This window comes from Carassius gibelio, chromosome B14, assembly GCF_023724105.1.
Source record: "Carassius gibelio isolate Cgi1373 ecotype wild population from Czech Republic chromosome B14, carGib1.2-hapl.c, whole genome shotgun sequence".
Lineage (NCBI taxonomy): Eukaryota > Metazoa > Chordata > Actinopteri > Cypriniformes > Cyprinidae > Carassius > Carassius gibelio.
The window spans coordinates 18,956,859-18,969,993 of record NC_068409.1 but is presented as its reverse complement, the minus strand read 5'-3'; the positions used below and the strand labels follow the sequence as shown (position 1 = coordinate 18,969,993).

Below are 13,135 nucleotides of genomic sequence, written 5' to 3'. Positions count from 1 at the left end.
AATTTTAAATAGTAATAATATGATAGAATTTTACAGTTTTTATTGTATTTTTGATCAAATAAAAATGCAGCCTTTGTGAGCATGAAGGCCTTGTTTATAAAACATAACCCTAAGCATCTGAATAGCAGGGAAAAACATCTTGGGAACAGAATATGAAATATTACATCATTTAAGATGTAAATAAAAGGTTATTAATTCATTATTATTAATATTATATATTTTTTTTGCTTAACAGTTTCACTTGCATTGTCTCTTCAAAACCCAAAAGGTGCGTTAGGTGTGGAAGTTTTTAAAAATCATAAAACTTATGAGAAATGGGAGAGAAATTTTAATTAAACGCTGACATGATGTTGACATAAGTAGATCATGTCCAGATAAGTACATACAGCTGCCACAATCACTCAACAACAAGATAAAGCTCAGAGGGAAGCGTGCACACATTTTACTGCGATGATATAGGATTTTATAAAAGGTCAGGACAGTTCAAAATATAATATCATGAGCATTCATCTCCAAACAAAATTTTCTGTCCTACCAGGAGTCCTGCATTCTTGACAGCCAGAGGCAAGCCGAGGAGTCCAGTACCAATATTTCCTTTAAGTAAATGAATTAAAGTCTGAGAAAACCTAAACAAATGAACACAAAATTAAAACGGGTCCAGGAACATGAAAGTTGTAATAGGTGAAGATGACAGTGCTTACGAGGATCCAGTTCTTCCTCCAAATCGTTCATATTCGGACTGTCGTTGGGAACTGGGTGAACGGACGGGCTCATCGTCAGCAGGACTCACATCTCTTCTGGAAAGGTCCGGGCCTTGAACCAACACACAAATATAGCTTTAACATGATCTTAAACACTGAACAGAAAACACAGACGCTTCCCTTCAAACGTTTGGGGTGTGTAAGATTTCTTAACGTTTACAAAAGAAGTATCTCACGATCATCAAATCTGCATTTATTAGATCGCAAACATACTAAAAACAGGTTATTATTAAAAACTTTTATTACAATTTATTATTAAAATGTAATTTATTCCTATGATGAGCATCATTATTCCAGTCTTCTGTGCAGGGTTCTTTATTGAAGAGACACATTTGATTGAAAAATAAATAAATAAAAATAAATAATACAAATTACAAATTAAATCTAATAAAAAAAAAAAAAAAAAAAATAGTATGCCAGTGATACTAAAACAATCCAGCTTAAGTGCCACATGATCCTGCAGAAATCCTTCTAACACAATATTTGCAGCTCAAGAAGTATTTATTATTATCAGTTTGAAAATAGTTATGCAGTTTAATAAATTATGGACACTTAGTTGAACTGAAAGTATATAAAAAAAACAGACATTATATATTGACTATCACTTTTGATCAATTTTCTTTGCTGAATACAATTCAAAAAAATTAAAAAATTAAAAGTAAACTAAAATAAATAAATGAGTAAATAAAGATCACAGTCAATGTCAAATAATGCAAAGGAAATTGGTTTACCATCCTGATAGTTGATCTCAGAGGCCATGCTTGTTTTGGTGGGGTGTAATTAGCCTCTGATAGCTTCACTGATCACACACTTCCCTGCGGAGACGCTGCATCTACAGGCTCTGTGATCGCAGACAAATGAACAGAGTTAACACACCAGTGATGCACAGTGTGCCCTTCTGCGTCATTATATTCTCTATGGTCTCTTGAGGCTAAAAACCATACGAGGATTTCAAATATGCCAAATGATATTATGCAATCAACATTAGTTATATCTGACACTTTAATATGGCTATGAGAATTTAGCAGAGAGGCTCAAATGAACCACTGTATCACTCACAGCCACCATCTGTATTATTATTATCACCACACATAGCGTTTATTAAAGGGGACCTATTATGCAAAATTCACTTTCACGTGTTGTTTGTTGGCAGTGTGTGTGCACAATTAAAATTAATTAAATTAAATTCATGCCTCCTAAAAGTGGCAATTTTACCAAGATATTAAAAATGATCTGTTAGGTTTTCTGAGTTAAAACGTCACCTACACGCTCCGGGGACATCAAAGACTTATTTTACATATCGTGAAAGGGGGTATAATCGCTAGGTCCCCTTTAATGCTTTGTCAAATATGCTTTTTTTTTTTTTAAACCTGCAAACTCTATAGACACTGTTTTGTAGTGGTGAAGACAGGGTTGTCATATGAAGGTGAAATACACCAGATGTATGTGTCAACAAGATGTCTCAACTATTTGAAACCATTCCAAACCACACATATGCGGAACCTTGCAAGACAATTCAGCAAACTCATTCAGCTACTGAACAGTAAAAGCGAACTGACATTAAAACACAGAACTGGTCTCTACAAATATGTAAGTCATCCATGAAATAGTATAATTATAACCTGAAGCTGTGAATGTTTCAGGTTAAAAATTAAAGCCTAATTCTTTTGCTACAGATAGGTGTGCCTGAGCAACCATGCTATCTTATGATAATGCAAAGCAGCTCTATTCAGTGCTGTCAAATCAATGATTGACTTTGTAGTGGACACTTCTTTCCCTTGAACACATTTCCTACTGACAACTTAATGTCTAGGTATGCAAAAGTCAAATCAATACAGAAACAGCTCAATGGGAAGAAAGAAGTATTTCATGACCATGCAGTTGACTTGTTATTGGTGCACATTTAATAAACAGGTTGCATAGAAGTCTTAGTCAACAAAGTAAAACTACATTACCACAGTTAGGGGATCTTTAAAGCAATGCAGACTTCAAGAAACACAGAACATCTTTTGAAACTCAAGTATCTTTGTTGTAACAGTTTAAACAAGAAGTTGCATTTCTTAGTATTGTAACATTGTGCAACAAAATCCCATCTCATCCCATACCAACTACCATGACCTAACAGTTATTAATATTTGTGAATGTTAGTAGGAAATGTAATTGCTCATTATTTGTTTGTTAGTTCATTCATTTTTTTAAGTTATAATAGCAGATATTGCAATTAACATTGACTAATATTAATAAAGGGTGTAGAAGTATTGTTCATTGTTAGTTCATTGTTAACTAATGAAAGCTTAACTGTAAACATATTGCAAGCATAACTAACGTTAGGTAAATATATTGAAGAAGAGACACATTGAAACTTACACTGTTTTCCAGTCTTAACAGGTATTTTCATTTACTGTCTTGTTCATGACCAGATTAAACACATAAATAGTACGAATTTCATAAACAGTGATGTACTGTAACGCATCATTTAGCCTTCAACGGTCAATGCTGTCACACCAACTGTGCTGTATGCTAATACCGTGCTACATGAAGTGACAGATTTGTACTTACCGTCAGCACAGTTAAACGATGTACTATAACAGATCTACTATGTTAACACCAAGAAGTCCATATCTGAAGCCGGGGATGCGATGTCAGCACAGAAGCGGACAGATAAGCGGACATGCTATGATTTGAAACCGCTTTCCTCATCGGATCCGCGTCCGACTGTCACGTGACCATCAACAGCGCGTCAGTCAGCTGATTTCACTTCTGCTGAACAAACTAACTTGAATAATGATTTTGTTTCTGTTTTTAAAATAAAGACTTTCACTTTTAGAATTTAGTCACATTCCAAAATGATGTTAAAACAGAGAATACATTAAAAAAATATATATTCAATTGGATTTATTTCAATTTATTGTTTAATTTTATGCCGGAAGGGGGCGCTTCGTAATAAGGGAGCGTCTAAAATTTTAATATTACGTGTGTACTGTTTAAAACGTATGAGCGCATTTTAGTGCCTCATTGAAAAAGATTACGAGATTAAAGTTGAAAGTAAAAGAATAAAAGTAAATAATGAAGTCGAAATGTTTTGAGAACAAAGTCGAAATATTATGAGAATAAAGTCGAACTACTACGAGAATAAAGTCGAAATGTTTCAAGAATAAAGTTGAAATATTACGAAAAAAAAGTCGTAATTCTATGAGAATAACGTTATCACATATGTGGGATTATTAGCAGAAATAATACCATGTGTCATACTCGCAGGGGCAGTATGCTTGCCAAAAGTCTTCCATTGCATTCGTTATTTGCAGTGCGCCAGCCACCCAACAGTAATAAGATTTTTGCTTCTGATAGACCTACTTTTAATGTCTCAGCTTTCAAAATCAGTTTTAAAGCGAAACACAAATTATGTGTTTTACAATAATGTTTTTTCAAGCTCTTTAATGACCAGATAACTGTATTTATGTGAAACAATTCATTAAATGATACTATTTTCTTTGTGAAAATTCCAAATAGGCTAAGTGAAAATGTATTCTAGTAATATTTCGACTTTATTCTCGAAACATATCGACTTTATTCTCTTAATATTTCAAGTTTATTCTCGTAGTATTACGACTTTTTTTCTTGAAATATTTCGACTTGATTCTTGAAACATTTTAACTTTATTCTCGAAATATTTCAACTTTATTCTCGTAATATTTCAACTTTATTCTTTAAACATTTTAACTTCATTCTCGTAATATTTTGACTTTATTCTCGTAATATTTTGACTTTATTCTCGTATATTACAACTTTATTCTCAAAACATTTAGACTTTATTCTCATAATATTACGACTTTATTCTTGAAACATTTGGACTTTATTCTCATAATATTAAAATTTTATTCTCGAAACATTTCGACTTTATTCTCGTAATATTTAGACTTCATTCTCATAGTAGGCCTATTACGACTATATTCTCAAAAATTGTGACTTTATTCTTGTAATACTTTGACTTTATTCTCGAAATATTATGACTTTAATCTCGTAATCTTTTTTTTTTTTTTTTTTTTTTTTTTTTTTTGTCAACGTGGCACTAAAACACCGTCGTAAAAACGCTTGTCCATTTATCCAGAAGTAACTAATTGACTCGTAAAACAAACATGACAACTAGGATAGCACAGTTTTCGCACTGATCTAATATATTTACACTAAGTTCTGTATACCTAGTGATTCAAATGCACGCTTTGTAAGATAAAGTAGTAATTTAGTGATGTTCCCTAAATTAAACAGCGCGTCATCATCAGACTGCACCGCTTCAGTCCAGCAGCAAAACCAAGTTTTGACTTGAGCTCGCAGCGACAATCTGATCGATCATGACGGTAATGTTACATTTATTTAAAAACTTAACTCATAAAGATCTGTTTATATGTTGCTACCTGATTTGTGGACATGTAAAATCACGTTTATTCGGCATAACTCCTCAGACACTTAGCGTTGTAGCTAGCTGGTGATTGATTCTCTTATAAAGCTGAATTAAACATGTTTTCTTTTCTCGTGACAGACTCACGAGTTTTTTGTTGACATGACATGTGAGGGATGCTCTGGTGCGGTCACTCGAGTGCTTAAAAAGCTAGGTATGCTTGTGAATATTTCCGATTTCAATTAACTAAACTGTTCATTTATATGCCTAAACTATTTCAAACCTGTTATGTTATGTCTGTGAAATTACTTCATTTCTCACTTGTTTTAGTGTGCTGCTTTGTCATGTGGGAACATAGTTCATAGTTCAGGTGTGTTTCTCAACAGATGTCAAGTTTGACATCGATCTGCCCAACAAGAAGGTCTTCATCGAGTCAGACACAGACACGGATGTCCTTCTGGAAACACTGAAAAAGACTGGCAAAACTGTGACCTACATTGGTCCAAAATGAAATATTATACATTGAAAAACTCAAAGGTGAGAAGCAGATGTTTAAAAAAAAATGCAAGTGAATAATTTTGTTAATTGCAAAGTATTATGGATTGTGTGGACAGCGAATTATGAACCTAATAACAAATATTAACTGAAGCGTTATGTTAAAGTTGTTTAAAATGAAGTTGGTGGAAGCTTGTATAGAAATATCTTTTGATTCAATAATAGTGTTTGACGGGCAAATTAGGTTTCTTTATGATCACACGCCCTAAAGTTTTCAGTCTTGTGATCAGACAAGCCTGACTTGAAAGTCCAAAGTTGTTGTTTTGAATGTCACAGTGTAACATAAAGAAAGGTTTCATCCTCCTGTTAATTCACCAATCGAGTGTTATCTCTGATTTTGTATATTTTAATCCTCTTAATACACCTGGATATATTTGGTTTTATGAGTGCATGGTCTCTTCTTTCATTCATTCCGGTAGAGAAACTCCAGTTTTTCATTTATTGTCACTTTTATTCTGATCATAGTGATGTTTCTGCAACACATGAATAGTGCATTTAAGATGACCTAAAGTGGACTTGTGTTCAATATTTGTTTCAATAGGTCAGAATCATGCTGCTTTGAAGATTATGAAGTGGGACTCCCTCATCGGACCGTACATCACTCGTCAGATGAATTATTACATATCTTTGGGACCACTGAAGGAAATCTGTTCAGCAGAGCATCATGAAGAGCAGCTACCAGGCTGATTTATATATTCTATATTTAGAGCATTTTCTATAATCTATAATCATTTACAATATGGTTGTTTTCCTGCCACACATACATATTTGTAATTGTATAAGTGTCTAGATGCAATAAAATAAAAGTGAAAGTGTCTAGATGTAAAAAAATAAAAGTGAATGTATTCACTGAGAGGGAAGAAAATCTGTGTGAGTTAATTGAGTGAGTGAGTGAGTGTGTGTGTGTGTTCATGTGTGTGTATGCATGTATGTATGTATGTATGTATACAGTACAGACCAAAAGTTTGGAAACATTACTATTTTTAATGTTTTTGAAAGAAGTTTCTTTTGCTCATCAAGCCTGCATTTATTTGATCAAAAATACAGAAAAAAACAGTAATATTGTGAAATATTATTACAACTTAAAATGATAGTTTTCTATTTGAATATACTTAAAAAATATAATTTATTCCTGTGATGCAAAGCTGAATTTTCAGCATCATTACTCCAGCCTTCAGTGTCACATGTTACATCCAGTCGATCACATGATCATTTAGAAATCATTCTAATATTCTGATTTATTATGAGTGTTGGAAACAGTTCTGCTGTCTAATATATTTGATCAATAAAAGGTTAAAAAGAACTGCATTTATTCAAAAAAAAAAAAAATTCTAATAATATATTTTCTTTACTATCACTTTTTATCCATTCAACACATCCTTGCTGAATAAAAGTATTGATTTTATTTAAAAAGAAAGAAAGGAAAACAATTCCTGACCCTATATTACTGATCAGTAGTGTATATTGTTATTACAAAATATTTATATTTGAAAAACATAGCTTCTTTTTTTTTTTTTTTTTATTCATCAAAGTATCCTAAAAAAGTATCACATGTTCTGAAAAAATATTAAGCAAAAAATTCTAAAAATCCTAAAAATTCAGCTTTGCATCACAGAAATAAATGATAATTTAAAGTATAATAAATGTAAAAACAATTATTTTAAACTGTAATAATATATCACAATATTACATTTTTTTCTGTATTGTTGATCAAATAAATGCAGGCTTGATGAGCAGAAGAAACTTCTTTCAAAAACATTAAAAATAGTAATGTTTCCAAACTTTTGGTCTGTACTGTATATATATATATATATATATATATATATATATATATATATATATATATATATATATATATATATATATATTCTCGGTTTCAGTGCCAAGGCTCTTAATGGAGTAATACATCTGGTTGCAGCAGAAAATCCAATTTTTATGTTTTTAAACACACATCATTGGACTGGGCTTATATTTTTAATTGCCCTCAGTTCACCAGTAGGGGGCAATGTTACCCTGCCATTAAAAAAAAAAAAACCATTTCAGCATGCAGCATTCTAGAAATCTGATATCTTCATGCTTTTTCAGGCCAATGACCCTTGTCGGGGGAGATACGTAAATATTAATGTAATGTATTTATATATTGTTATCATTACTGCTGTACATTGTAATGTACTTAAATGAAGGTGGGACATTTAAACACTATATAAATATTAGTTTTCTAACTTGAAATTTATATTACATTTTTGTACAATGCATAATTATATATTTTTCTGTTCAAAAATTTGTTAGGATTGCATATACATATATAATATCTCCTACAAAGAAGAGCTATATGAGCTGTACATGTTGTACTTTAGAAATGGGTTTTGGCTAGATACCAATATGTCCAAAGCACTTTTTTTTTTTTAAAGTATTATCAGCTCCGTTTAATGTGTGGAAAACAGAGCCACAAAATAAAAGTGAATGTATTATTCTCATTGACGTAGAACAGGTTCTTTCCTGAACAGAATCTGAAAGAGTGAATCACCGGCTTGCCTTCTATTGTTCAAGCTGGTATAATTGCTGAGGGAGTAGTCTATAAAAGCACAGGACATGCTGACAGGCAATGCAGCTGTACTGAACCAGGGCCGTCGTCAGGGGTACACAACTGTCATGAGGGACCCTTGAATTTTAACAACTGCACTGTATAGCTATAGAAGCTATATATATATTTATTTTCTGATGAAACAATATCATTTAATTCCAAGAACAGATTCCAGTCCTGACAGAATGCAGCAATGTTGCAGTTAGATATCGTTCAACATCTAACCAGAAGACGAGAGTAAAACCGTCTTCTGTTATTCTTTTCAAAACCTCTCTGGTTTTAATGATGGAAGCTGAGATGGAAGCTCACTCGTGCTGCTGTGATATCAACACAATTGATCTTTTGTTGCCTGCAATGGCTAGTGAAAAGAGAAAATGCAAGGAATGCACAGGATCCAGGCCGTGTTTAGTGACTGGAGACGCAGACTCAACTGTAACAAGTGTCAGAAAGATAAATCAGTTAATGGCAAGGAAATCCCTTGTATACAACGAGGATAGAAGTGTGCATTACTGACCTCTTTTTTTGAACAAAGAGCAGGTGCTCACTTTTCTTTCTCTTTGCATGACAAATGAAGTATCACCACAAATCTGCAGTTCAGGGTAAATCCTTGATTACTATCAGGAACTTTGTCTCAAGCCCATTCGTTTCTTTTGAATTAATGAATCAGTGTAAGAGACTGACTGTGTTTTCAGTGTGAATCTGCAGATCACAAACACAGGCCATTAGCAAGTTATTACTGTGATCATTTCTGGGTGATGATATAAAACAAAAGCTTGGTTTTTTTATGCCACATTTAGCTTTTCCCTTTTGTGACTTAAGTGGGCTTTGTGTAATGTTAACTTATAGATGAAACCATACACATTTTTGACTTTATGAAATTTGTTTAAAATAACTTTCCCCAACACTGCACACTGGTTTGTAGAACATATACAGATTTACCATTTACTGCGCTTTTATTCTAGCACTAATGCAGCCAAATAGCTTACTCCTGTGTTGCAAAATAAAATGATATTAAATTGATGAATATTAAATTACTTAAGTGAAATGCAAACAGCAATTAACACTGACGACTGTCACACTCAGAAAGACGTGTCTGTTCGCCATCATCATGTTGTGCAGACAGAAATCACCAGACACAACATGTCTGCTCCATACTGTGATATGAGGGCTTCGTGCTCACTGCATGCGATTTAATGTGTATTAATTATTATTAGCACTTTGATCAATAAAATCCAAAGAATTTCAGTGAAATTCTGAAATGTAATACTTAAATATACAACACATAAAACATGCAGACAAAAGTAACATGTTCAGACACAAGCGTTTAGTGACAGGCTCAGACAGGGCTTTCACAAATGAACTGCTACTGGTTCAGGACTCAGCATCCACTCACTAAACTGAGTCCTGGCCAAATCTGCTCTCAAACAGCTGCTGCTCTATAGAATACTTGGACTTTTCGCTTTGGTGCTTCTGAAAACAGTACCTTTGTTTTTTTTTGTTTTTTTTTTGTTTTTGCAAAGGATAAAATCTGCTGAAAAATGCCTCTTGGGGCACTGAAAAAGAATTCCATCCTTTCTCAAGATTTTGTGCCTGGAAGACGTGACTAGAGTGAGATGCCATGCAGGTAGAGACAAGTGTAATCATGCACTCATCAAGGCCAGAAGCATCCAATATACTGTAGCAGAAGCACAGCAGCTCAGAACTTTATTCATTTATTTATTTATTTTTATAACGCACATTTAAAAACAACCCAGGGTTGACCAAAGTACTGTACAGATGATAGAAGTCAAATAAAAATACAAATCATAATCTCTCAAGCAACAAACAAAAAACACTAAAATAAATACATTTGTATAATTGTTGTGCAGTCTTCTTAGCAAATGCCCAGCGTTTTAAAAAATGAGAAATCAAATAAGAGATTACTTCGATTTATGCTTTAAACAACTATCTTCATTCACTGAGCTCAACATAATTTGAGAGCAGTGGTGGAGGGTTGAGTTTAGTGACGAGCAATCAGATTATTTATTATTATTTATTTTATATTTATTTTATTTTTTGCAGTATGAAAGGGTAAAAAAAAAAATGAAACTATTAACCTCAATTTATAGTCCATGGGTAAATTATAACAAGTTTGCAGGTATTGGTTATGTGCTAAAATAGCTGTTAAAAAGCTTAACAGATGGAGCCAAAACTGAAGCTAATTATGAACACTAGGGGTTGATTAAATGCCGCTTTAATTTCTGTCTTTAAATGATGTTTTGTAGGGAGACTCTATGGATTATTCATTCCATTTAGATTTGAGAAGAAAGCTGCTGAGGTGGCAACACAAGGACATTTTTATGAGATCATATTTCTTCTCTTAATGTTCTCGTCATTGGCACTGTCAAGTGTTTTAAATGTCTTCTGTATCGAATCCTTGTGGGGATTATTAGGGAATAACTGGCCTTCAGGAATGTCATTTTAAAAATAACTGATTAAAAATGAGCTGCACTGAAATGATAAAAGTGTTGTTCACACATTTGGAGAGAAAATGGAAAAAAGTCATTTTGCAGTTCTTAGCCTGAACGTTTTAATCTCTCTAGTTTAAGTCATTTCATTTCGGTTAAATATAATGTGGGATCCAGAAGTCTAGTGAACTATTGTTCTTTGTTTAGAATTTTTGAGGTTCGTTCATTTCAGTTAAATTGAAGTTTTAGATCCCAGAAAAGACGTTCACACTAATTCTATACGCTAGTAAACAGAATCCTGAATTATTTAGCTTCACGTTTCAAACTAGGTTAGTTTTCTTTTACCATTTGACATTTTTCTCCTCAAACAATAGTTTTTTATAACCCCGGTTACAAAGCTAAGCTAAAACCCTGTTTCTAAATTAGTCTGAACATACTACCCAGGGTTAAAAGTGGGAAATGATTATAACCCAGGGTTAAGCACATTGTAAAAAGGCCAGAGTCCGAGCTAATGCTCACAGCTCAGTGTATTATGAATATAAGTTGTGTACATATAAAAATCACCCTGTAACTCAATGTCAAGTATGATATTTGATAAAAAGATGTTATTATATTTGGCGACAGCTAGATGTTATCCAAGACCTTCATGTGCGTGACTCACTTTTATCAGTTTAAGTACACCCTGGACATAATTCCTGTGCTTCATCTGGTCTTTAATGTCCCAGGTCACCTTCAGCAGCAGATCAACAATGCCTGCCAATAACAGCATCTCATGCCCACACCGCTACGCTCTGATCCAGTTAGTCCAGCGCACAATCATGACGCCCAGATGTTTATCTGGCCAAGTCTTCTGTGGAGAAAAGGAAATAAGGGATACAGAGAAAGGGCTGTTGTATTTTGACTAGCTCACTATTGCGTTCTGCTTCTTCATCCGTACAGAGTTCTGTCCACAACACAGTTTTCTTTAACACCTCAACATGTCTTCACTGTCGGATTAGATGACCACTTTATAGTCACAGATTACATTTAATCCTACACTCAGATAGATTTGCAGCATCACTGACAGTGCTGTTAAATCATCACTGTTCAATCTGCCCATCACAAACCATAGTTTATATGTTACAAAAGCTTAGCATTAAATAAATACTTACGTGATTTTGCTACTTAATTTGTGGACCTCATCCGCATAACTGAAACCGGTTATGCTTTCGTGTCTCACTTGTTTCATACAAACACAGTTACAATATATATATATATATATATATATAGCTTTTTGGAAGCTTTACATGATCTACATTCATTTCATGCTGGCTATGGTAAGCTGTTTTGACTTTTTTAATTTTTGATGTGAACAATTACATTTTCACTAGTTGACATTACAAAGCTTTATATCAGGTACTGCATTTTTACTTTATATCACTCACAGAAATCACTCAAATTCTTGATCAAAAACTAGTAAAAAAAAACATGTAGTTATTAATCTGTAATTGCATTTTAAATAGCATTAAATATTTTGAAATGTGTAATACCTTTGCATGCGATGAGTGCTGATGTCATTGCTGATATCAAGAATTAATTTTTTTTATTTTAAATAAATAATTAATTCCGGATATCAAGAATTCCCAATATTACTAGTGAAAATTCCATTCCTGATATCAATAATTTCCATTGTTACTAATTATATCAAGAATTATGATTTGTACTAGTAAAAATGTAATTCATGTTATCAAGAATGATAATTTGTACTAGTAAAAAATCAATACTGGATATAAAAAAATCCCATTGCTACTATAGTGAAAATTGCATTCCTGACATCAAGAATATAATTTTTTTAGCTAGTGAAATTTGAATGGTTGATATCAAAGATTGATATCATGGGAATGATTTGGTTAGCTGTACATTAACCCTTTTTTAAATATACATTACCTTGCCAATGTGTCGTTTTCTGGCAGACAGCAGTTGTGAGCTTTGTGTAGAGGACACAAAGTTTATGTTTCAGATCAAGGAATGTGAGTTAATTAAAATCCACCCTTGAACAAGAGACCTGTCCTCAAAGTTTAGACAGTACTATATCTAGACTGAATCTGGGTTGAGTGTTTGCAGTATCTATAATACTATGCACCTGGATCTCCTAAATAGAGCGTGTTTTGTAACAGAAGTTTACACAGTAGCCACACTGGCAAAGATGAAGCAAATGACAGAGCAGCTCTTCAGACAATGAGATGGTTCACAGCAAAGACACATTCAGTTTGTGTGGGCTTCTTTCAGCTGACGTAATGACAAAGAGAGCTTTCTCTTGCCAAACACATTCTGTCATTGTATTTGCCATCACAATTTTTTCTTTTATAGGGATGAAAATGTATTGCTTTACTTACTGGTGTTATAAGTTACA

At 33.1% G+C, this 13,135-nt stretch overlaps 2 protein-coding genes across 3 annotated transcripts in view; one reads left to right on the top strand and one right to left on the bottom strand.

Moving 5' to 3' along the window:
* The window catches only part of LOC127971681 (proton-coupled amino acid transporter 1), a 33,146-nt gene extending 29,657 nt beyond the window's left edge, over positions 1-3,489 (bottom strand). For both annotated transcript variants that reach the window (XM_052574879.1, XM_052574880.1), the window contains exons 1-4: positions 3,321-3,489; positions 1,493-1,602; positions 702-813; positions 536-626 (exon numbers count right to left, since the gene is read on the bottom strand). In XM_052574879.1, the coding sequence (XP_052430839.1) occupies positions 536-626; positions 702-813; positions 1,493-1,520 (231 nt within the window). In that variant the 5' untranslated portion in view covers positions 1,521-1,602; positions 3,321-3,489. The remainder of the gene's footprint in view (positions 1-535; positions 627-701; positions 814-1,492; positions 1,603-3,320) is intronic.
* A 1,471-nt stretch (positions 3,490-4,960) lies between these two features.
* Positions 4,961-6,567, top strand: LOC127971685 (copper transport protein ATOX1). Its single transcript, XM_052574885.1, has 4 exons — positions 4,961-5,116; positions 5,299-5,371; positions 5,544-5,694; positions 6,254-6,567. The coding sequence occupies exons 1-3, from the start codon at positions 5,111-5,113 to the stop codon at positions 5,666-5,668; spliced, it is 204 nt and encodes a 67-aa protein (XP_052430845.1). The 5' UTR covers positions 4,961-5,110; the 3' UTR covers positions 5,669-5,694; positions 6,254-6,567.
* Positions 6,568-13,135: the final 6,568 nt, after the last annotated feature.